This window comes from Puma concolor, chromosome A1 (genome assembly GCF_028749965.1).
Source record: "Puma concolor isolate L17-30 chromosome A1, mPumCon1.1.hap2, whole genome shotgun sequence".
Lineage (NCBI taxonomy): Eukaryota > Metazoa > Chordata > Mammalia > Carnivora > Felidae > Puma > Puma concolor.
In genome coordinates, this window is record NC_141667.1 from 99,812,541 (window position 1) to 99,836,341 (window position 23,801).

General features: G+C 40.9%; 2 protein-coding genes across 6 annotated transcripts in view; one reads left to right on the plus strand and one right to left on the minus strand.

The window, feature by feature from the left end:
• Nucleotides 1–23,801, minus strand: part of IQGAP2 (IQ motif containing GTPase activating protein 2) — a 295,320-nt gene that overhangs the window by 64,033 nt on the left and 207,486 nt on the right. For 2 of the 3 annotated variants that reach the window (XM_086698507.1, XM_086698516.1), the window contains 3 exons: nucleotides 9,566–9,656; nucleotides 5,442–5,609; nucleotides 2,734–2,876 (listed from right to left, as the gene is read on the minus strand). In XM_086698507.1, coding sequence (XP_086554633.1) covers nucleotides 2,734–2,876; nucleotides 5,442–5,609; nucleotides 9,566–9,656 — 402 coding nt within the window. Of the gene's footprint in view, nucleotides 1–700; nucleotides 872–2,733; nucleotides 2,877–5,441; nucleotides 5,610–9,565; nucleotides 9,657–23,801 lie in introns of all 3 variants that reach the window. The other variant, XM_025923857.2, reaches the window with a different exon arrangement.
• F2RL2 (coagulation factor II thrombin receptor like 2) lies at nucleotides 13,799–19,303 on the plus strand. Of its 3 annotated transcripts, none has more exons than XM_086698533.1 (2): nucleotides 13,799–14,028; nucleotides 18,099–19,303. In XM_086698533.1, exons 1-2 carry the CDS (start codon nucleotides 13,965–13,967, stop codon nucleotides 19,169–19,171), a joined length of 1,137 nt encoding a protein of 378 aa, XP_086554659.1. In that variant the 5' UTR covers nucleotides 13,799–13,964; the 3' UTR covers nucleotides 19,172–19,303. The 3 variants fall into 3 exon arrangements, with proteins under 3 accessions (XP_086554659.1, XP_025780788.2, XP_086554669.1); XM_025925003.2 differs by having other exon boundaries at nucleotides 13,801–14,028; nucleotides 18,093–19,303; XM_086698543.1 differs by lacking the exon at nucleotides 13,799–14,028 and adding an exon at nucleotides 14,098–14,449 and having other exon boundaries at nucleotides 18,093–19,303.

Genomic DNA, 23,801 nt, shown 5'->3' on the forward strand with positions numbered 1-23,801 from the left:
TGTTTGTCAGTAACAGTGTCATTCTGAATGCACACAAAAAAAGACATGCAGCCTTGTGGAAGGTAGCATGTTGGTTCTCAGAGGGTGCTAGGGGAATACAAATGAGAAACATGTACATTTGTGAAGCTCTCTGCCGACCAGAAAGTTGAGACAGTCATGCAAGCTGAAGAACAACTCAAAACCAAACAGTCGGAAAGGAGGATTTTTCCTACAGGACTCAATGAGGAGTCTGTGAGGGAGAAGACATGCCTGCAGATGCTAAAGGCATTTTGTCAGCTCTTGTGCTCTTTCTATCTAGAAGTGTGTACAAACAAGGACCACTCAGCATCTACCAGCCACTGAAAAAGCAATTCAGAGAACACCTGGCTTAGAAAGTAGATGACACAAAGGAGATCCAGCTTTTTAGAGAAAGAGGATTTCAATTCTGATTTGAGGGGTCCCTCTGGCTCCAACAAGGTTGGTGGCAGGTGGACCTTGGCAGGTCTGCAGCGCCCCTTAATAGTCTCCATGGTTGAAAAATCATTCAACATCCTTCCCAGCTCCAGGCATAATAAAGCAGATTTGGGGGCATCGATTAAGCGGAAAATCTGCACTCTGATTTGTTTATTAGAATGCCAGTAGTTGACGGTCACACTATCAAATAAAGCATCTTCAGGAGATATGACAGTTTGCTGGAACTAGCAGTAGGCGATTCACATACCTGTATTTTGACCACCTGCTCTTCTTGTCCATATAAATATGATTTCCTAGCTTCATGCTCTTTCCTAAGAAGGGGTCCTGCACTTGTGGCTTCCAAGCGAAGAAGCAAATCTTCAGAAGCAGACCACATCTTCTCACGAACATAATCTCTTGTGACTTCCTCAACAATGTCCTGGCAAGAGATATTTCTTACGGTTACACTTCACACATCGGGTGAAACGAGCAAAGAGAATAGCTTCTGGAGCTTCTATCTTTGAGAAATAGGATATGGACGGCTCTTTCTGGCCTGGTTTAAGCACAGACTTGACCAGAGCAAAAGGATGAACTGGCTGAGCTTCTTTCTAATGACGTGCTTTTGAAATCCTCTGACCTTGGTGCTGAGGTACTAGGAGAATCTGGCTGAGTGATCTCAGGATCTGGAGGCGGAGATGGACAAATGATGCTGGCAAGGACCAAGTGTGAGGCTTGAGCTCCAGAGTGTACAAGGGACAAGGACGGCTGTGGTATGAATATGCACTGCCACCTCCCTCTCCAGGGCTGCCAAGGAAAAGAATGCAGTGGCCATGAAGTCTTCTGGCTCCTAGGCCCCCTTTCTAGTCCAGGCCAGAGAGCAGACCTCTGCAACAAGCCAGGAGGAGCCCGAAATAAACTTGGGGGGAAAATAAAAGACTTTGGACAGAAGGAAAGGGGGTGGGCGAGGAGAGACAGGTGTTCCCCTGGCCAGACAGGCGAAACCCAGATGAATGAGAACAAAGGAGAGGGACTATGAAAAGTCTCAGGTAGATGATGAACTGGGTTTGCTTTTTACGTTCTTTGAGAGATGCAAGCCAAGACTGGACTCACTTCTATGGCTGATGCCTCTTACCAATGTGACTAGAATCAACGGATGATTAATTAAAAAAATTAAAACTGAAATCATAAAAAGAGACAGAGGGAGACACAGAATCCGAAGCAGGCTCTAGGCTCTGAGCTGTCAGCACAGATCCCGATGTGGGGCTCGAACTCATGAACTGTGAGATCATGACCTGAGCAGAAGTCGGATGCTTAACTGACTGAGCCACCCAGGCACCCCTAAGCCTTCCACTTTTTAATAATCCTAACAGAATGATGCTCCATTTTACAAAGTTACTCCTAGGGCATCTTTGGAGGCCACAGGAACAATTTGTGGCTCTGATTTTTAACCCTTTGATGCTGCTTCTTCATAGTGTGATACATCTTTTCCACTCTAGCATATTGTTTTTACATATTGCCCACAGTTTCATTATTTGCAAGGTAGCACTGATAATGTATTGTAACAATGATTGACAATGTTTGAAATTACTTAATAAACCATTTTCTTCACTGTCTTCTTGTCACTCATTTCTGGTGGCATCATCAGCCTCGAGGCCACAGATTTTTCTCTGAGTTTTAGCAAATATCTTTGATGCTGGTGACTTTGAACAATTTTATAAGACCTACATTTGTGTGTTCTGTCTTTTTTTTCAAAATGGAACTAAATTCTTATTTGTATCTTCTCTTTAAACATACTACAACGCATGGAACAAACAGCAATTTTCACATCTTTCGGGTCCAACTTTGGTCTCAAGTCCAAAGCAATCTTGGTGAACATCCTTTCAAGAGTATTTCCCCCTGGAAAGTATTACTGACTTTTTAAAGGACATATCTATCTCTGTGGTAGGCTGTGGGGGGAAAGAAAGAAATTACTGAACACTGACAACCAAGAAATTACTACTAACTGAGCTCTTGTGTCAAGGTAAATGTGAAGATTAATTTTTAGGATAATGTACAATTACAAATAAGCTACAGTATCTTTCTTCCCCTTGCTCTCTTCGGTGGTGTTATGTCAATATGGAAATAACTGTACAAGTCAGTAGGCATGCAGCCCCATCCAACTGCATTCATGACGACTTTACTCTATACCCAGCCTGCAAAAAATAAGTTATTTCCTCCCACCACTTCCATGATTCAAAAACAGAAAGGCAATCACACTTATTTTCTCAGAGCATAGTTATGCATTAAACACGAACCTCCTACCTCAATTTCTTTTGCCATGAGCCATGATTCTTTAGGCAAGCATGATTCAGGTGTGACCCAGGAACTCTCTTTTGAATCAATGTTGTAGTAGTAGTCATATTTATCCTGCAGGGTGAGTTTGAGCCATGAACCTTCAGTAGACACTAAAGAAAGAAGCTTGTTACATTCTAGAGAGAAATACTGAACGCTTCAACATTATACTTTCTCCAATATGTAAAATAATGTAATGAACAATTTTTCAGCAAGCATTCCGACAGCCTAAGTTAAAATCATTAGAAATGACTTGCTAAAATGGAATGAATTCTATGTGTTCAATGGCGGCTCTCTACTAAGCCAAATAGGGAGGACAGTCTGACGGGTAATGCCATGGTTCTGGATCTCAAATTTCTCACGAGGATGAGAAGAGTCACAAATGGCCATCAAGAAGGAAAAAGTAGACAAAGAATGTATGTCCCAGATGTGAATGGCACCAAAGTGGTCAGAGGAGACTGGTGAGCAAGAATCTTCTTTGCTTAGCAACTCTTCCAGCAACTTCTCTGAGAAGGAGTGACCTATACAGACTGTGACCCATTATTTAAGGAAAGCCCATGATCTGCATTAAATCAAAGCAGAAGTAACTCATCTTTGCAGACAACTTTATCCTAACTAAAAACTGGCATATGCAAGCACGATGGTCACTAAGTAGGGAGAAGGAAAATGTCCTGGTTCGACTCATTGTGCTCTACACAACCACACAAAATGAGAAAAAAAAATGTGGAAAGGACTTCATGTCTGGGGGTGGCGAAGGGTGCACTAGGAAAAAAAAAATCTATGGCAGCCATGGCTTAATTAGTCAAGAAGAATATTTCCTCCTCATGAATCCATGGGCTATCCTCCCCATTTTAGAAATATGTTTATTTTGTTGAATGGTCATGATTCTGGTCCCAGACCAGAGAGCCAACAACAACAAAAGCCAAAATAAAAATGTTCTGACCTAGACCAATCTAAGCCAGCTTCTGTCAAGTGAGCACTCGACTAATTGTCGAGTAGGAAATCAAAGTTCGAAGTGAAAATCTGTACAGAATATTTAAATGGATTAAAAAAACTAAGCAGGGGTAACTTTAAGGCCCTTTAACGTGGTTGGTTATTTGGTTTTATTTTTTAATTATTATTATTTTTTTTAATGTTTATTTATTTTTGAGACAGAGAGAGACAGAGCATGAACAGGGGAGGGTCAGAGAGAGGGAGACACAGAATCGGAAACAGGCTCCAGGCTCTGAGCTGTCAGCACAGGGCCCAACGCGGGGCTCGAACTCACGGACCGTGAGATCATGACCTGAGCCGAAGTCGGCCCCTTAACCGACTGAGCCACCCAGGCGCCCCGGTTATTTGGTTTTAAATGCTCCTCAACTGTTCTCTGTTTGTCACTGCCCAGGAAAAGAGGTGTATCTCTTTTCGAATGGGCAGACAGCTGTTAGCTGTGTCGAAATGCTGGCCTACCAGAAGTACCTTGTACAGCCAAATCAGGATGATCACAAGTAATAATTATGAATCTAAGATAACTCCTAGGTTTCTGAATTGGCAATTTGGGGATATAAGACAGTATGCACCAGAACATGGCACACGGGAAGTGGAGGCAAGTGGAGTAAGCAGAAGATAAATTAGGCTTAGGCCAGGATGGATTTGAAACTGAAACGAACCCTGGCATTAACACTGTTGTGCAACTCTTTCCCCATAAAGGAAGAGGCAGAGGACACTACAGTGACTCCGGATGAAAATATGTGAAGGGAACAGAGATCAGATGCCAGGTAAGAAAGAATGACCAATAGCCTTCTGCATGTTTCATTAACGGGCAACTTGCTGAATTCAAGGGTGCAATCTCCGAGTTGGAAATACATCAGACAAACCACCAAGTGCATAGGGTACCACGGGAAAGACCCCAGTTGAACTAAGAAAACCTTTTTTTCTCCAATTCCACTTCTGAGGCCAGTTTCCTGAAGATGCAAAGTACATGACCTGTGATGTGTAAATCAACACCAGCCTGTGAATCAGGACATACCTTGATCTCTGATAGGATGTGAAGTGCTTGGTATCAATTTACTAAAGGAATGGTGCACTGACTCTCAAAAATTAACCTCTTCTGGTTTGGCAGAGTCTCCTTCTGACCAAAATCCCATGAATGTAAGTTTCTAAATCTAAAAAATGACTATTAGACTCATGATCTCAATGATACTTTACAAAGTTAACACATCATGGTCTACCATTGGATTGAACAGGCATAAATATTTGCCAAGGTTATTGATCTGGGCCCTTGGAGACCAGTGTCGCTGCATTTTATTCCACGTTTTCAAACTTACTCCTATTAAATATTACACAATCATGTACCGTTTGTTTCAAAAATGAGAGAGACAAACATTAGTAAAAAAAATCAGTTTGCTATCCCTGGAGAAATGGATCAACAAGCAAGCACTAGATAAAGCAAATTCTCCTTAAATGCTGTCTTTTCTCAAGTTTATGATGTCACCCATGCATAGCCACCAAGCTAATCAGACTTTTCCAAAAAACATAAAAAGAAAAACACATGTAAAAATTTTTTCCAATACAAAAAAATATTACAGAAACGTTCATACGAAAGCAATTGTCTTAAAGTCAATACAATACATATTGATGCAAGACAGCATCATATTCAAAATGATATTTAGTCAGTGCTAAATGACTAGAAAGCTTACCACTTTTAGATTTGTGCTCTTTTGCCTTCGCGAGGGCATCATAATACCTGTCAGCACATTCAGGGATTATGTCATTTGTATTAGACACAGAAGACTTCAAATGAGACAAAATATCACATGGCTTTTCTTTCTCCAAACACTGATTGACATCGATGACCAGGGTAACCCCTGCATAATGAGAACAAAGTTTCTGTTACTGGTTATCTGCTACTTATTCTAGTGGTGTGCAAAGGTGAGATGTAATTCAGCCTTTTCCAGTAATGCACTGGAATTAAACCTTTATATCCTTTTCAGAGTTAGTACCACAAATACCCATGACTGTCACCAACTCACCTACCGGTTTAGGTTGTAGGAAGAACAAGATCCCACAGGAGCACAGTTTATTAAAAATTACAGCATTTCCAGGCTACTCTCGTGTAGTGGGAAGGCACTAGGTTCCACTCACTGTACTAATCCATAAGAGTGTGGTAAATGCAGTAGATATGCAGTCCTCAAATAGGTCATCCATCAGTATTTGAGAACTTGTCTTATGAAGACATTTATTTATTTTAGAATATATACAAAATCCTGATAGTCTCTTGTATGGTGCTAGTATACTTCAAATATTCTAGGAAAGCAACAGGTAGGGCTGATGGACATATGTACTCAAGTCCAGAAACTTAATTCTGGAACCCATTTAGACTTAGAAAGCATTTTATTCCATTTTAAATTTCTGCTTCTCCCTATAAATCAAACTACAGTGAACTCTTGGTTACCTAAAGAAAGTTAACATGGTGAGTTCTTTACTATCCATTTCATTCCCAGCCAAGAATATTCTGGCCCAACCAATGAAAGTACTGTTTTTACAAACTATAAATCCACTGAGTTAGAAACCTCTAAGCTATGCATTCTTAAAAGAGGTGAAATAACCTCCAGTGGGGCAAAAAATGGCTCTTGTGGGAGAGAGGGCGAGAAATCTTTTTATGTATCAGCAAAGATCTACATATGGTACATAAACAGATTCAATATATCTGTAGTATTAAAATTCCATGGTGAAAAATAATTAGGGAAAATCTATCTAAAAAGATTCCTTAGGGGCGCCTGGGTGGCTCAGTCGGTTAAGCGGCCGACTTCGGCTCAGGTCATGATTTCGCGGTCCATGAGTTCGAGCCCCGCGTCGGGCTCTGTGCTGACAGCTCAGAGCCTGGAGCCTGTTTCCGATTCTGTGTCTCCCTCTCTCTGACCCTCCCCCGTTCATGCTCTGTCTCTCTCTGTCTCAAAAATAAATAAACGTTAAAAAAAATTAAAAAAAAAAAAGATTCCGTAGGGTACAATAATGGAAGAAAGCTGGGGAATTTTGCTCTATGGAGTCAAAAGTAGAGACAAACCTACTTTAAGAAAGCAAGAAACCCAAATGAAGGAGACTTGAGTTATGGTGTCCTTTCAGTCTTGCCTGTGGTAAAACCTATAGGGCAGAACTTTCTTGTACCAAATTATCTGGGAGTGGGTTAGATGCTTACAACACGAAACCAGAATCTGTTTCGAGTCTTATCATACAAAGGATGGATGCTTTTAAAGGGAAGATTAAACTCTTTTTTTTGAAAAACTGGAAAATTCTCATCTCATTATTAGAATATAGATGGTTTTACTTCAGAACATCTTTTTGGTGTTATGTATCATAGAAGAAACTATATCAACTCTTCTGAGACACAGGACACAGGCAGAAGACAGGATTTTAAGTGTGTACATCTGGAGTACACAGTCACATATTTGAGAAAGCCTCTTACACAGTCAACACAACAATGAATCTCAATGTAAAACAAGGAACAGCTTCTCATCTGCCGGCCAAATGTAGGAAGAACATGAATAAAATGATTTCTAAATTGGTTTGACTTCTAAGAGCAAAACTGTAACCCTTTCAGGCTGAGTGCCAATGTTACAATCTAATTTCTTTAAAAGTGTTTCTTCAAACTACGGCTTCCTTCAGTTTTACGTTTAAATCTAAATCTCTTACGAACCCGTCTCAAATTTATTTTATTTTTTCTTCAGGATTAGAGTGCTAGAATGGAAAGACTTCAAAGATCCTGAGGGTATAAGTTCAGGTTGGAGAAATGCACAGAATTTTCCGGGCTAAGGAAATAAAAACCAGATGTTCCCCACAGATGCTTCCAAAGTTGAAAAGCCAATCTTTGGGGGCAAGAAGAGTAAGGTGTCTCGACAGCATTCTATGACCTGATACAATAGGATACGTCCTAGTTATGCCGCAAATAGGTTAAGGAACAGCACTTTCAGAAGTCTTACTTTCGGTAGATTATTTGTCCATGTAGAGTGTTAGTATATCAATCTTGAAGCTACTTTAGATTTCCATGTGAATTTTCCTACTATTCGTCTATGAGTCTTAGAATAAAACTAAAATTAAATCGTTTGAGCCAATGAGGGGATTCTGCTAGTTGCCGAGTACGTCTATCTCAATTATGCACCCTAGACCTGGGGGAATAATTGCACGTCGGTTTGAGGACTCGCTGGGAGAAAGACCTGAGCTAAGACTCCACTGATCACCTGAGCTCCATGAGCCCTTACTCTGGTTGGTGGACCACAGTGACATTTGGGGTTTCCTGCAATTAGTGTCAGTTTCAGAGCCAGTGTGCTGTAACCCCTGGAACGTCTGATTGCATCCTTTCCCCTCAGCACAGCCACCATGGTAAAAAATTGCAGCTCTCTTTAGGGGAAGCCGGGAATAAAGATGAACAGTATAAACTTTTGACTGTAGCACTCTGTTCTCAAGTGGACCCGGTCTCCTCTTCACTTAAGGGGTTCTTGGTTTGTAAATGGCTTAAGTATGGGAATTGACTTAGGGGCCATGATTTTTGCTCTCATTACTCAAATTATACTTCTGCATTTGACCTAGAATTCTTCTTCCACTTGTACAAATCAAGAATGAATTTAGTAAACTGTTTAAATCATATTTAGGGACACCACAGTCAATGAGCCAATCCCACAGGTCTGTCAGATCATTCTGATTACTGCTTTGACTCTGCTCTCCATGACAGTAACCACACCCACTCACCTTTGGTGGTTAAGTGCTGCCACCTGGCCTCTGTGGCCTGCCCACAGATTTTGGACTGCCAGCCTTTTTGCAAGTACATGAGACAGTTCCTTAGAGTAAATCTCCCCGTCTCTTTCTCTATGTATGTGTGTGTATACAGATACTACATACTTTCCAGAGAAACAACTATTTATCTGCATGCACATGCACTTGTACACATGCACGCACACACACAGATATATGACTACATATTTAGTTCTCCGGAGAAAAGTATATATTTGGTTCTGTTTCTCTGGCAAATCTGGACTAATACAATGGAAGGCATAGAACGGAGCATAGGTATTTATTAAGCAGATTGGGCAAGTTTCTAAAGGGTCAAGATAAAAAAAGGGCTTCAAATACCCATCGATAGATGAATGGATAAAGATGTGGTGTATATACACAATAGAGTATTTCTCGGCATTCAAAAAGAATGAAATCTTGCCATTTGCAACTACGTGGATGGAACTGGAGGGTATTGTGCTAAGCAAAATTAGTCACAGAAAGACAAATATCATATGACTTCACTCATAGGAGGACTTCAAGAGACAAAACAGATGAACATAAGGGAAGGGAAACAAAAATAATATAAAAACAGGGAGGGGGACAAAACAGAAGAGACTCACAAATATGGAGAACAAACTGAGGGTTACTGGAGAGGTTGTGGGAGGGGGGATGGGCTAAATGGGTTAGGGGCATTAAGGAATCTACTCCTGAAATCATTGTTGCACTATATGCTGACTTGGATGTAAATTAAAAAAATAAACATTTTTTAAAAAGGTAAAACAGGGCTTGATTAAACTAGAAATTTGAGAGTTCAGTAACCATTTTTTTTGCTTTCTGGATTTTGTACCAGAATCCTTAGATTTTGCTAGAGATGGCACCTAATCACTGAAAATAGTGCCACCACCAATAGATCTTTTTGTATACATACTCAACAACTAAAATTGCTAAGAGTCCAAATCTTTTCAGAAACTAAAGCTATATAGTTATAAAAATAAAAAATCAGTGGCATAACCAGCAAGGTTCATTGAGCCAGCAAAAGGAGGTGAGGACTTACATTGTTTTGCTTTGTCCTTGTCCATGTTGGCCTCATCGACCGCATGCTGTATCTCATCCAGCCAAAGGACTTTGGAAACAATCTCAGAGTCCTGGGAATAGGGTCATAGAATAAAAGAACAGGGAATGATGATGAAACAGAATTTATAACTGCTTTTCAGGAGCCCATTTATTACAGTTCCCACAGACTCTTACCAACTACCAAGCACTGTCATACACTGTATAGACTATTAACGCCCAATTCCAACCCCCATCTCCCACTTAGGTGCATTCGTCTATTGGTTTGTGTTGCTTCCAAGACTGCCCTCTCCCACGGTGGTCCTTTATAAAGAACCGGATGATCCCTGTGCTGGAACTCCTCCACAGATTTCCTCTGCAGTTAGGGGAAAATGTAACTCCCCTTCCCAGGGACTGTGGGGATCTAATGATGCAGGCCTGCTGACTCCTCTGGCTGCCCTTCACACTCCTCTACTCCCTGTCTCAGACCTGCACACCAGCCTCCTTCAGACCCTAATGTTCTCCTCCAGCTGTGTGGCTATGGATTCTTTCTTACCGTTCAGGGCTTAATTCAAATGTCACCTCCTCCAGAAAAGCTGCCTCTGAATATGCTCTCCCTTAATCACTGTGTTCCCAAGGTGGCCCAGAGTACCACAGGAAACTTTATTATTTTTTTTTTTTCAACGTTTATTTATTTTTGGGACAGAGAGAGACAGAGCATGAACGGGGGAGGGGCAGCGAGAGAGGGAGACACAGAATTGGAAACAGGCTCCAGGCTCTGAGCCATCAGCCCAGAGCCCGACGCGGGGCTCGAACTCCCGGACCGCGAGATCGTGACCTGGCTGAAGTCGGACGCTCAACCGACTGCGCCACCCAGGCGCCCCTCACAGGAAACTTTAAATTTGAAGGAAAGACAATGATACTTGGCATTTATCAGACACAGAGACAAAAACAAAAGACCCATACAAAAACATGGTGGCTGCCCTCAAGGAGCTAACAACTTAGTAGAAAAGATAGATTTACATAAAAAATAATTATAATACAATGTGATCAGAGCGACAATGGCTGTAGACACGTGATCTAGAAATAGTCAAGAAATGATTATAGTAGGGGTTAATTACAGGGGGAAGAAATACTTGGAGCTAAGGACAGCTTCAGAATGGAAGTGATAACAGCAATAAAAAGGCACTAAATTATCTACCATTTTTTTTTTTTTTACTTTTAAAGTGATTTTATTTTATTTTTGGTTGTATTTTAAAGAGAGACAGAGCATGCACATGAGTGAGGGAGAGGGGCAGAGCAGGAGAGAGAATCTTAAGCAGGCTCCACACTCAGTATGGAGAGTGACATGGGGCTAGATTCCATGTCCTCAGGATCATGACCTGAATTGAAATTAAAAGTTGGATGCTCCACCGACTGAGCCACCCAGGTGACCCCATTTTTTTTTTTACTTCTGGGTTGATTCTGACTACCATATTACAAATATGGTGCTACTATATAGTAATTAAATGGGACTTCCAGAAACCAACTGCCCAAGATTACATAAACTTGCCAAAGATTACAAGTAAGTGTTATCAGGAGAAATTAAATATTTTTCAGGGAAGATGAGACATTCAATTTATTTTAAGTTTATTTATTTTGAGAGAGAGAAAGCACATGCAGGGGCATGAACAGAGGCAGAGAGACGGAGGGAGAGGGGTGATCCCAAGCAGGTTCCGCACTGTCAGCACAGAGCCTGACGCAGGGCTCAATCCCACAAATCTTGAGATCATGACCTGAGCCCAGGCACCCTGAGGCATTCAATTTTCAACAATGGGGACACTTGCCCATGTGTAGTAATAAGTGTCACGTACTAAATCCTAAGGCAAGCCTGTGATGAACAGCAAGTAGCTCATCAGAACCATGGAGAACTTGCTCCATCATTCAGGACTCATGATGGATGGATAGTTTGCAGGAAGGAGAAATGACATCCACCTGCTCCTCTGCAAGGCTTCAAAGCTATTTCCCTCTTAGACTAACTTGAGATAATGTATGCAGAAAGCACTCTGAAAGTAAGACAAAGAATCTATCACTTCATCCTGTAATATCTGGGCTAATGGAGACCATCATGGAAGGCTTGGCTCCTGCTTCCACAATCATCTCTAGGCAGATCTGCCACATGGGTATGGTTACTTGTAGCAAGATCTCCATTTCTTGAAAGAATGGATGTGAAGGAATCAAACAAGAAGCATGATAGGAAGTTGAAGACTACAGGAAGAATGAAGAGACAGGGGAGTAGGAACTATTTGTTCCCAAGGCCAAAGAGAACCCAAACACTCCTCCCAGGACTAGCCTAAAGACTAAGTTCCATACAAGTTCATTTATGTCTCTTTCAGTTTTTTTGAAGAGTATTTACCAAATTCTTTCGTAACTTATCATTGTAGAAGATGCACCATACAAACTTTGACCCAGATGAAAAGGAAGTTAAATCCTACTTAAAAGCTTAAAGTATTTGTTTCATAAGGCAAAGAAAAAGTTTACAAACCAAATGGATTTAAGTCAACAGTTTAAATCATGACTCATTACACCGAAGGATGCTAGAGTTAAATGTAAAACCAAGAGTAAAAACCAAGCCCTAGCGGTTTAAGATCTCCTTTTAAATTGCTTGCTACAAGACTGGAAATTTATTTATAGGATGGTCAGGGCTCTACCTCAAGCTACATAGCCAGGTTCAACATCTGAGTGACAAATGGATCAAGTAAAGAGAAAGCAGGCCATCTGCAAATCAAGTGATAAGTTCCTGAATTCAGATGAGTCCTAGAATATTTCAATTCAACAAAAAGTACCCTTTTCAATATTTTATGGCATTTTGGCTATTTCTGCAATAAAATAGCTTTCAATTTCAGCTTCTGTTAACATATATTATGTAGCTGAAGTACTATTAATTTTTGATTGTAAAACTCTTGGTGTGATGAAATTTAATCATGATGTGAAAAGTTTACACAGATCAATTCCTTCCTGGCTTAGCCCTCAGCCTGTAAGTCTCACACCAAATCTGCATTTTCTGATTCTTGCTGCATTTTATATGCAACATGCTGTTGGGACTGTTTGGCTTAGGGTTTAACCTTAAGTTGTGTTAAGTACAGAAAAATCTGTCACAATGCAGTTTCATTTATACTACATATTAAACCATATCCTCCGGGATATAACTATCCATAAAAGCTTATACATTGCACAACGGTGTGGCTGTCCTAAACACTACTGAGTTGGACACTACTTAATGATTAAGATGGTAAATTTTATGTTATGGACATTTCACATTTTTAAAAAAAAATTTTTTTTTCAACGTTTATTTATTTTTGGGACAGAGAGAGACAGAGCATGAACGGGGGAGGGGCAGAGAGAGAGGGAGACACAGAATCGGAAACAGGCTCCAGGCTCTGGGCCATCAGCCCAGAGCCTGACGCGGGGCTCGAACTCCCGGACCGCGAGATCGTGACCTGGCTGAAGTTGGACGCTTCACCGACTGCGCCACCCAGGCGCCCCCATTTCACATTTTTAAAAAAATGTTTATTGTAGACCTGCTCACCAATAACCATGGAATAAACAGAGTCCTCTGCATTTTAATGTTGTATCACCATTTTAGTTTATTATTTAACACCCCTCCACACCCCACTGTTACCTGACTCTGTAGTTAATGAACAGCTCAGAATATGTTGAGTTATGGCAAAACAAAAAAAACACCCTAAAACCAAGTATGGCCAAACAGTGATGGCAAATTCAGAACAATGTGACACTGATGGAGAATTTTCAAAGTAACCAAGGTCTTAATTTAGTTTCCTAAAAAAAGTTTGTTTTCTGTGACTCATTTCATTTATAATTATGTAATGGGTTTAAGAATTAAGGTTTGAATAACAGAGAGGATTAAGGCTAATTTCTGACAGCTCAGTTATTCAGTAGACATCACACTCTGGCACTGTGTTTTTTAAATGGATAAAAACGAGATATAGGACAGTCAAAACTAACTGCTGCTTGGCCTCTATGTTCAGCTTACTTCTATAAGCACTCACTGTATACTACCTGCATTTTTTCAACATATCAAAGTATACGGGGTGGGAATTAGAGCATCTACGCAGAAGGAACTGTTAGGGGTGGGTAAGAGTTAAATGATTTGCTCCAGGAATAAAGTAATGTGTTCAGAGACTCAGCCTGAGTCACGCAGCCTGCAACATGAGCGCTGTCACACCCTTCCCCTCCAGAGAACCTGGGCAAGCTTCCCAGTCTGCGGAGCATGCGACAGACAGCACGCTCTACAGCGAGAACAAGGGTTCCATTTGCTGTTCACACACGAAACCGAGGGGAAGCTGTGCTCCCTAATTTTACACGTTTAACAACATTTGAGAAACAGGACTCAGGTCACCAAGATGAAAGCCCTCATCTTTGTAGCTGCTGGAGTCATGCTTCTGTCGCCCACTTTTTGTCAAAGCGGTAAGCTCTTTTCATACGGGGGTAGGTCGGGGGCTGGTGGTTTGTGTTACAAGGGCAAACGGAATCTAATTTTCTTCGCACATTACACAATCTGCAACCTGAAAGGCAGAGTTTGAGGTTATGAAAAGGCAGCATCTTGGAAGGGAATAGCTATCGTTTGTTTGCTCTGTTCAGACCGTGTCGAAGACCAGTGTTCTTTGCTTAGATTTAAAAACCTGTGGCATAGTCAAGATTTTAACTCCTACAATGAAGTCACGGATCAAACTTCATTGTGACAAGATTCTGATCTTCTAAGAATTTCCTCTGATTCAGCAAGACAGCACTTTTTCAAGAGATTTTCAAAATTCTTATGTTTATACCTTGTCTTGGGCCACAAGTAGGAAAAACAAGAACAGTACTAGAAAGAATGAGTGGTCCTCCAGTAAGTAATGCTAACAGGTTACTGTTTCTTAATGACTTTACCATGGAGTTCTCCTTACATTCACATGATTTTTTAGTTTTTAGAAATGAGATCTCCCAAATACTATTATTCAACTCTTAATGTGTTTATTTCACTCAACCCAATGTTAGCCTGTCACCTCCTGCTTACTCCAAAATAAACCAATTTGCGCTATCTGTATCCACAACTCTTCTGCTGTTAGGTCTCTCTCTAGCCAACATTGTTTGGAGCAGGAAAGCTGGGGTGAGGGACAACGATGAGGCAGAAAAAATAAAAATTTAACAAAACTAAACCTCTATAGAGGAATGTTGCTTCAACAGGCAGTTGAAATCGCCAAGGTGGTTGTGGGAGAGTGCTAAGCATTCAGAGCAGCAGTGGGTGTGGGATTCACGAGGAGTGAGCGTTCTGGGTAGGGGTGAACCCAAATGCAGCAGAAGGGGGCTCCTTCAAGATGCTGGTGGAGTTTGGTGCAAGTGAACAGGGGGCATTTAAAGGCGACAAAGTAAGAAGCAAGGCATTTGCTTTCTTCCATGGGGTGGGGGAGAAATGAGTAAAAAAACCCTATCGTCTAGAGGCTGAAGTCTGGTCCCCTTGGACCAGTCCCTTTCCAAGGCCTTTGCCCAGAGTAAAAACATTTTAGAAACATTATGCCAAACGGAAGCCTGTATTAAGAATCCAAACAAATTGAAAAATATGTCAAATTTAACAATGAGTACTATTTGAAAGCACACCAGACTCTAGGCACTAAAAGACTTACTCAAGTCAAGCCAGATCTGGAATTCTCATGGAAAAAGGAATCGAGGCTTTTTCACAGCCACTGTTTACCATGTTTTTAGGCACCAAGTCTTGCTCAATCACAGGAATTTTCTGAAAAGTGACAAACACTTCATTTCAACAACTCTCTTATCAGATCTTGAAAGGAAATAACTTGCACAGCATGTTCTTCAGCCACCATTTTCCAGCTTTGGGCCTAATTCTCAAGGCATTTCTCTTTGGGTGACATCAAATTTAAGCATTTTTCAAAATGCGAGAATGAAGAGAAGGATTTGTGTGGCTGAATCCAAGGGTCACCCAACCGATCCTCAAAGTTCACATCTAAACACAGGCAGAGAAGAACACTTCCCAGATATTTCTTTCCTTTTCGTTAATCTATCTTCCTTTAAACGACACCTTAACACCACCTCCCTGTCCCTACTTGTTCAGGCAATACTCTGTTTTATACACTGAATTCAGTTTGTGCAATCTCAAGGTTATGAGGAAGGCTTCAATTTCACCTGGGGGCGAACTGCCAGAGATTAAAGCAGGAAGAGAAACTGGCTTTGAATGAGAACCAGGTTACTAAACACTAACCCCAAGTGCTCAACACGTAGGAATTCAGAAGTCATGTGAAAAGATGTAACCGGCAGAACAATGGCATTTTAAATTGGTAAGTATGAGGTTTATATTAGGCATTAAAGTCCATCTTAGAAATGTGAGAGAATCCACTTTATGTACGTGTCAAAGATTTACGGAAAAATTATATAATGAGAAACAGGTTTGAGTAGTAAGGTCTACTGTGTTTTTGAAATTGCTCTTGCATGAATTAGGAGGATTAAAATTAGCATGCCGGGGCGCCTGGGTGGCGCAGTCGGTTGAGCGTCCGACTTCAGCCAGGTCACGATCTCGCGGTCCGGGAGTTCGAGCCCCGCGTCAGGCTCTGGGCTGATGGCTCGGAGCCTGGAGCCTGTTTCCGATTCTGTGTCTCCCTCTCTCTCTGCCCCTCCCCCGTTCATGCTCCATCTCTCTCTGTCCCAAAAAATAAATAAACGTTGAAAAAAAAAAAATTAAAAAAAAAAAAATTAGCATGCCAACGAATGCCCAACATATAGTATAATTTATAGTATGTAATTGTTGCATCTCTATTCCTTTTTGTTCCATTTCTGAATTTTTCCTTAGTTTTTTAAACGGAAATAGAGTTGCCATACAATGTTACATTGGCTTCAAGTGCACAACATAGCGATTGGACAATTCTATACATTATCTCGTAAGTGTAATTACCACTTGTTACCAATGTTATTACATTATGGACTATATTCTCTATTCCCCTCTTTTCATTTTTCTTCCTTTGTCTCCTCTATGCTTGTCATTTGTCCCATCTTCTTCCCCCAAATCATCTAGAGTAGATGCCTCCTAGTCATTTTTGCCTCCTGCCTCTCCCTCATTGCCACCAAAGCCAACTGGATGCCAAGTCCCTCTAAGCTGCCATCAGTTTCCACGGTTCACTTCGCCTTTCTGCTGCCATTGCTCTAGTTCGTTACTTTCCATCTTGAGTCTCAATGACTACAGCAGGCTCCAGATCAGTCCCCCTTGCCCCTAATTTCTTCCCTTTTCAGTCTCTACACTGTCACCCAAGTCATCTTAAATATAAACCAGATCACAGTTATATTAGTATGCTATTGGTGCTGCAACAAATTACCACAATTGTAGTGGCTTAAAACAATACAGATGATACTTCCGGAGGTCACGAGTCCTGAAGTCAAGATGTCAGCAGGGCTGTGTTCATTCTGGAGGCTCTGGGGCATAAGTTATTTTCTTGTCTTTTTTTTTTTTTTTTTTTAGCTTCTAGAAGCTGCTTGCATTCCTTGGTTTATGGCTCTTTTCATCCTCAATGCCAGCAAAGCCCAGCATTTTAAAATATCTGATATTGACTCCCTTGCCTCCCTCTTATAAGGAGTCTTATGATTACATCTGACGCACCCAGCCAATCCAGAATACTCATGCCATCTGAAGATCCTGAATCACATCTGCAAAGTCCCTTTTGCACATAAAATAACATACTCAAAGGGTCCAGGCATTAGCAGGTGGAATCTTGTGGGGCCATCATGCTGTCTACTATAATGGCCATGCCTCTGTTCACAATTTTGTATGTGCCTAAGCCCAGCATCTGAGAACAGAAACATGATTTCTTTCGAGTTTTCTTCTAGTTAAAGGTCTTTCAGAGATTTGGCTGTATCCTACCCTTTCATCTGTAACCTACCCTGTCATCTTCTTTCACACACCTTATTAGCGTAAGACAATGAGTTTTTGTGCACCTTTTCCACTGGTCTGACAGTTTGAAGACAGGGACAGAGTGTAACACTGTACCACTGGCATATAAGCATGCAATAAACATTTGTTGAATTAACTTATCTGACATTGCCAGATCCCATGCCAGCCCATATATCTTATTCATCTATGAAATTTCATCTATGAACCTTGCTCATCTTTACCTCTTCCTTGACATTCTGCTCAAACATTTAAATCTGTTAACCACTGTCTGAATGTCTATACAATTTACAGCCAATATGATATTGGTCTATAATGGTTTGATGTGCTATTATTGCTTTCTCCAACGGTATTATAAACTTCCTGCCTGCAAGGAGTTGCCATCTAGCTTTTGCTCCTGCATGGGCTAGCACAGTGCTGGGGCATACAATATATACTAAATGCATTCCTGCTAATTACCAGATTTATAGGGATTTGTAAAAATAAAAATGATTCTAAATTCTACAACTACAGAAACTATGTAGATAAAACTTTTAGTTTCATTGTGTCCTGAATCACAGGCATGGGCTCAGCAATAATTCATATTAATACTTCTTCTCAGTTGCAGGCATGGCAAATGACGTCCACAACTTGGCAAAACCAACCTTACCTATTAAGACCTTCCGTGGGGTTCCCCCAAATTCTTTTGAAGAATTCCCCCTTTCTGCCATAGAAGGCTGGACAGGAACTACCACAACTGTAAAAATTAACTGCCCAGAAGAAAGGGTTTCAAATCTCCACGTGAATAATGCTACCATGGGGTACCTGAGCAGCTCCTTAAGTACCAAACTGATCCCAGCCATCTATATCCTGGTGTTTGTAGTAGGTGTGCCAGCCAATGCGGTGACCCTGTGGATGCTCCTCTTCAGGACCAGATCCATCTGTATGAACATCTTCTACACCAACCTGGCCATGGCAGACTTTCTTTTTTGCATCACACTGCCCTTTAAGATAGCTTACCACCTCAATGGGAACAACTGGGTATTTGGAGAGGTGATGTGCCGGGCCACCACAGTCATCTTCTATGGCAACATGTACTGCTCCATTCTGCTCCTCGCCTGCATTAGTATCAGCCGCTACCTAGCCATTGTCCATCCTTTCACATACCGAGGTCTGCCCAAGCGTACCTACACCTTGCTGACATGTGGACTGGTGTGGGCAACGGTTTTCTTATACATGCTGCCATTCTTCATCCTGAAGCAGGAATATTACCTTGTCCAGCAGGACATCACCATTTGCCATGATGTCCACAACACATGCGAGTCCTCATCACCCTTCCAACTCTACTACTTCATATCCTTGGCATTCTTTGGATTCTTAATTCCCTTTGTGGTCATTATCTACTGCTACACAGCCATCATTCGGACGCTTAATGCATATGATCACAGGTGGCTGTGGTATGTTAAAGCGAGTCTCCTCATTCTTTTGATTTTCACCATTTGCTTTGCTCCAAGCAATATTATACTCATTATTCACCACGCTAACTACTACTACAACAATACTGATGGCTTATATTTTGTCTATCTCATAGCTTTGTGCCTTGGGAGCCTGAATAGTTGCCTAGATCCACTCCTTTATTTTCTTATGTCAAAAATCATAGATCACTCCACTGTTTACCTTACAATGGTGAAATCACCTTAGAGAACAAGGAACGCCATCTGTGAAAACACACCTTCTTGGGACGATATATGCCGAGTGCAAAGGGTTCTACCCTCTAACTCCATTCTTGAGCTCCTAAGAAATACTGCCTCAAAATAAAACACTACAAAAGCACTTTTTTATTTTAATACTTTTTCAGGATTTTAAGAGTGTCAGAGCAGAAGAAAAGATATCATCATCTTTAGGGCAACTGACACACTTGCCTGATGGTACTTCAAGACCTTCAATTCTCCATCTTCCCTACTTCCAGTAGGTTTCAACCCTACAGGTCCTGGAGGAGGAGGTGGGACAAGGGCGAAGCACAGGGAGAAGCTAAGATCTCAGTTTTCAGTGTTTGGCGTCATTTTTGATTCGTCTTCCTTCTCCAACTCCCACACAGGTGGTGCCTCATCAGCTCACTCGAAGTGATTTTTATCACTAGGGGCCATTACCTTAATCCCACATTTGCCTTCTAACCATTCTTTTCACTGCCAGCCTATTCTATTTCACTGGCCATTGCCAGATTAATCTTCCTGAGATCATATTGAACACATCACTCAAAAATCCCAGCTCACACACTGCCAATGATTGTTCACTGTTTTGGAATAAGCTATAAATCTTTAGCCTGACGTTCAGAGATAATTTTCCAACTTTACTTCCCAATATACCTTGCCTGCAAAGTAGGCACCAGCCAAGCTTCTTGATTTGCTACAATCTTGACTTCTCCTTTTTGCTCTTGCTTCTCTAACTGTAAAGCTGTTTTTAAACATGTTTGCCTTAATTCTTTCCATCTCTTAAAGTCTTCAATGGACCATTCTTCTGATTCTCAAGGTAGAAGTTCATTTTTCTCATCTCCCTTTCTTGTATTTTTGACATTTATATACAAATATTAATTTCATAAATACTTATTAAACACCCTGTATAGTAAAGAAGGGGCTACTCCTCCCCCTTCTTTAGTTTCATGTAGACCCAAGCCTTCTCAGGGTTTGTGGGGCCCAGATCCATGCTCTGTATAACATGTTGCTGAGTGAATGAATAAAATCTCAAAGCAGCAAAACAGTATGAAAGCCCATTCAATTGTTACTGAGAAGGCAAGTTACCTTGTATGACAAGGGACATTATTTTTTTGGTTGGGCATGTAAAAAAAAAAAAAAAAGGTAAGTTAGAACATACTCATAAAATCATTTAAAAGTTCAAAATAACAAAACATTAAAAAATTAAAAAAAAAAGGGTGGGGTGTCTGGGGGTCTTAGTCGGTTAAGCAGACTTTGGCTCAGGTAATGACCTCACGGTCCAGGAGTTCCAGCCCTGTGTTGGGCTCTGTGCTGACAGTTCAGAGCCTGGAGCCTGCTTCAGATTCTGGGTCTCCCTTTCTCTCAGCCCCACATTGGGTACAGAGATTACTTGAAGAAAAAAGAAAAAAAAAAACATAAAAAGAAACCTAAAATAAGTTTTAAGATGACAGAAACTTCAATGAAAGGAATTGGTTTCTGCAAATAAAGCCATCATGTGTAATACAGTTTCACGTAAAAGAAAAATGTAGTAATATTCACTTGTTAAAAGCACACAACTCTTGTGCAGTAAATATATACATAGCAAAACAGAACGTTTTTGGGCATCTAATTCACAAAGTCTCAAGGAAAGCCTTCAATTTTAAAACAGCTCACAATGCACTGCCTCTGGTGAACAAAGTGTGTTTTCTACTAAGTATGTGCCAACATGCGCATTACCCAGCCTTTCTCCTGAGACAAAAGGCATTTGGTTTCTACACAAGGTTACACTTGAAATACTATTAATGAGGAGCAAGAATTCTCACCAGCTTAAATCCCTGTCCTCAACCTTTGATAAAACTGGCCATCCGTTCCATGCAGATGTTATCCACTGTCATCGTTTTTAAAAATTCTTTTTATTTTAGAGAGAGAGGGAGAACACATGAAGGCGGGGGGGGGGGGGAGAGATAGAATCTTAAGCAGTTTCCATGCTCAGCATGGAGCCCAATGCAGGGCTCAATCCCATGATCCTGGGATCATGACCTGAGCCAAAATCAAGAGTCAGACTCTCAACTGACTGAGCCACCCAGAGCCCCTCCAATGTGATCTTTAACAGCTGTATGTTTTCGCACAAGCTTTACTTTATACTGACAATTTCTATTATTTTCAAGGCCAGATCTTGGGAAGGCAAGGCACAGAATTATCTCCATCAAAACACAACTGCAACTTCCAAGCATCCAAACCACAAATGTTAAAAAACACACACAGATGGGGCACCTCGGTAACTCAGTCAGTTAAGTGTATGACTTTTGATTTTGGCCAGGTCATGATCTCAGGGTTATGAGATCAACCCCCGCTGGGCGTGGAGCCTTCTTAATATTCTCTCTCCCCCACTCTCTCTCTCAAAAACAAAAAAACAAAACAAAAAAAACCCCACACAGACACACATACACACACACATAGACCTCATCAAATAAGCAAAGAATCAGTTTTTTTTTCCCCAGGGAAAAAACAGGCAGAGAAAAAAAAAGTTTCAAAATTAATGGGCAGAAAAGGAAAATGGTGTTTAAAAATAGCAATTAAACCAAATCATATTCATTGCTTGGAACTGTAATGTTTTAAATCTGTTAGCTCTTGCCAATACAATTCAGGCTCCTCATTTTATAGGCCGAAGCAGTTTAATTCCAGCCTGAGCTAGAACCCAGATCCTTAGGCTCATATTTAATGCTCTATTTCCATTACTAAAGCTGCTGCTCTTACACTTAGGAAGCAAGCCTGACAGACAGATGGCAAAGTGGAGACACCCAGCAAAGGCTTCTAAGTGCCCTGGTGAGGTCCCACGGCACTCCATCTTGACCTAAAGCTATCAGATTGGAATGCTCTGGAAGGGACTTGCATAGCCTGCCTATGAAAGATTTGTGGAGTCAAGGACAAACCGCATGTGGCTGTGGGCAGAGAGGAACCTAGGTCTATCTCTATCCTGTACCCAGAAGATCCCACGTGCGGTTTGTAGATGCAACAATTTGTGTGTGTCTAGCAAGGACTTTGTGACACAGACATCACTCAGCCCTTACCTGGGCAACCGCTGGCACCCACAATAATATTAGCTACATTATTTCAGTATTTTTGGGGGTGTCAAGCTCCATGCAGAGTGCTGAACAAACACATGTGTATGTTCACAATATAATTATATATGATTACATGTTAATATAATCTATAGAAATATAAGTACGTGAACATACAAATACACTTTATTACATCTGTATGTTACTCTTAACCCCTCATCGTGATCCTGTAAGATAGGCACTATTATCCATTTTACACGTGTGGAAATGGAAGTATAGAGAATTCAAGGGACTTGACTAAAATCTCTGGTTACTCTGACAAAGCCAATATTGGAATGGTGCCTGTCTGTCTCCAAAGCGAGTAACTGTATCTTCCAATGCTGACAAGCGTGCCTCGGGCCACAGTCTTGGCTCCATCAGTGGGGATGGCAGGCGGAGACCCATTCTCCCCTCCATGGGGGTGTGGGGGCACAAGGCTTGGGTTTCAGTTTCACTCTCCTATTCGCTGGCCCGCTATTTATTGACCAGTCCCGTTCCTTCCCATCAGGTGAAAGGGCAACCAGCCACACAGCTGCTGTGAGGGTCAAATGAAGATAAATAATGTGAGGGCACCCCTAAAGCACAGGGGGTAGGGCAAGGCTGCTGCCATCCCCATCAGAAGGTTAACAGTACAAAAGTCCCCGCCTTGGAGGGATGTTTTTATTCACCTTTAATGAGGCAGTTCAGTAGTACATATGATTATATGTGCATATGTATGCAACATATAAATGTAAATAAATATGCACATACATAAAAAGATATACACTTTAATTTTTATTAAAAATATTTTTGCAGAGGTAATACATGGTACAAAGTTTATATTAAAAATTTATTTTTTCCTTCCTCACCACTCACTTCTCTTTGCCAGAGTCAACACTTCCCTATGCTGCTGGAGACTACATTATGCCAAAATAATTTCTAATACCTTGCATCAAAATGAGCTGCCTTGAAGGGGAACACCTCAGCCGGGGCAGTAGGTCCTATTCCACAAACTAAGTTACCAGGGAAATCTTGGCCCTTTGTGAGTTGTTTACTTTTTTTTTTTTTAAGTTTAGAAACATTCATCATGTAATACATGTACTCTCTAAGAAAGTAAAATCCCAACAGCACAAAAACAGAAAACAAAGAAGTCTCCCATCTACACCAGACTTCTAGTTCACCTTCCAGGTGTTTCCTTCTGGAAATAATTTATGCACATGCAAGAGTATGTTTATTATGAGTGTGTATCCCATTTTCAGGCATGTGGAAACATTTTTTTTTTTTTTACTTAACAATATACATACTGAAGATTATCCAATATAGATTCACTCAATTTTTTTTGACGACCACAGAGTATTTCACTATATGGATATACTGCAACTTACTTAACTGGGCCTCTCTTGAAGGATATTTATATTGTTTGGGGTCTTTTGTTATTACAGTGCAACAATAAACATCCCCTTCCCTCTGCCTTTATAATACAGGTTTCTGAATCCAATGGACCAGGGCACAGTTGCAGAAGGAATTACTTTTTGGATAGTTTTGGATACATTACTTAGC

Coding starts and splice junctions, on each gene's coding strand:
- F2RL2 (XM_025925003.2), top strand. CDS start 13,965: ATGAAAGCCCTCATCTTTGTAGCTGCTGGAGTCATGCTTCTGTCGCCC. Junction 14,029..18,092: donor GCCCACTTTTTGTCAAAGCG/GTAAGCTCTTTT, acceptor ACTTCTTCTCAG/TTGCAGGCATGGCAAATGAC.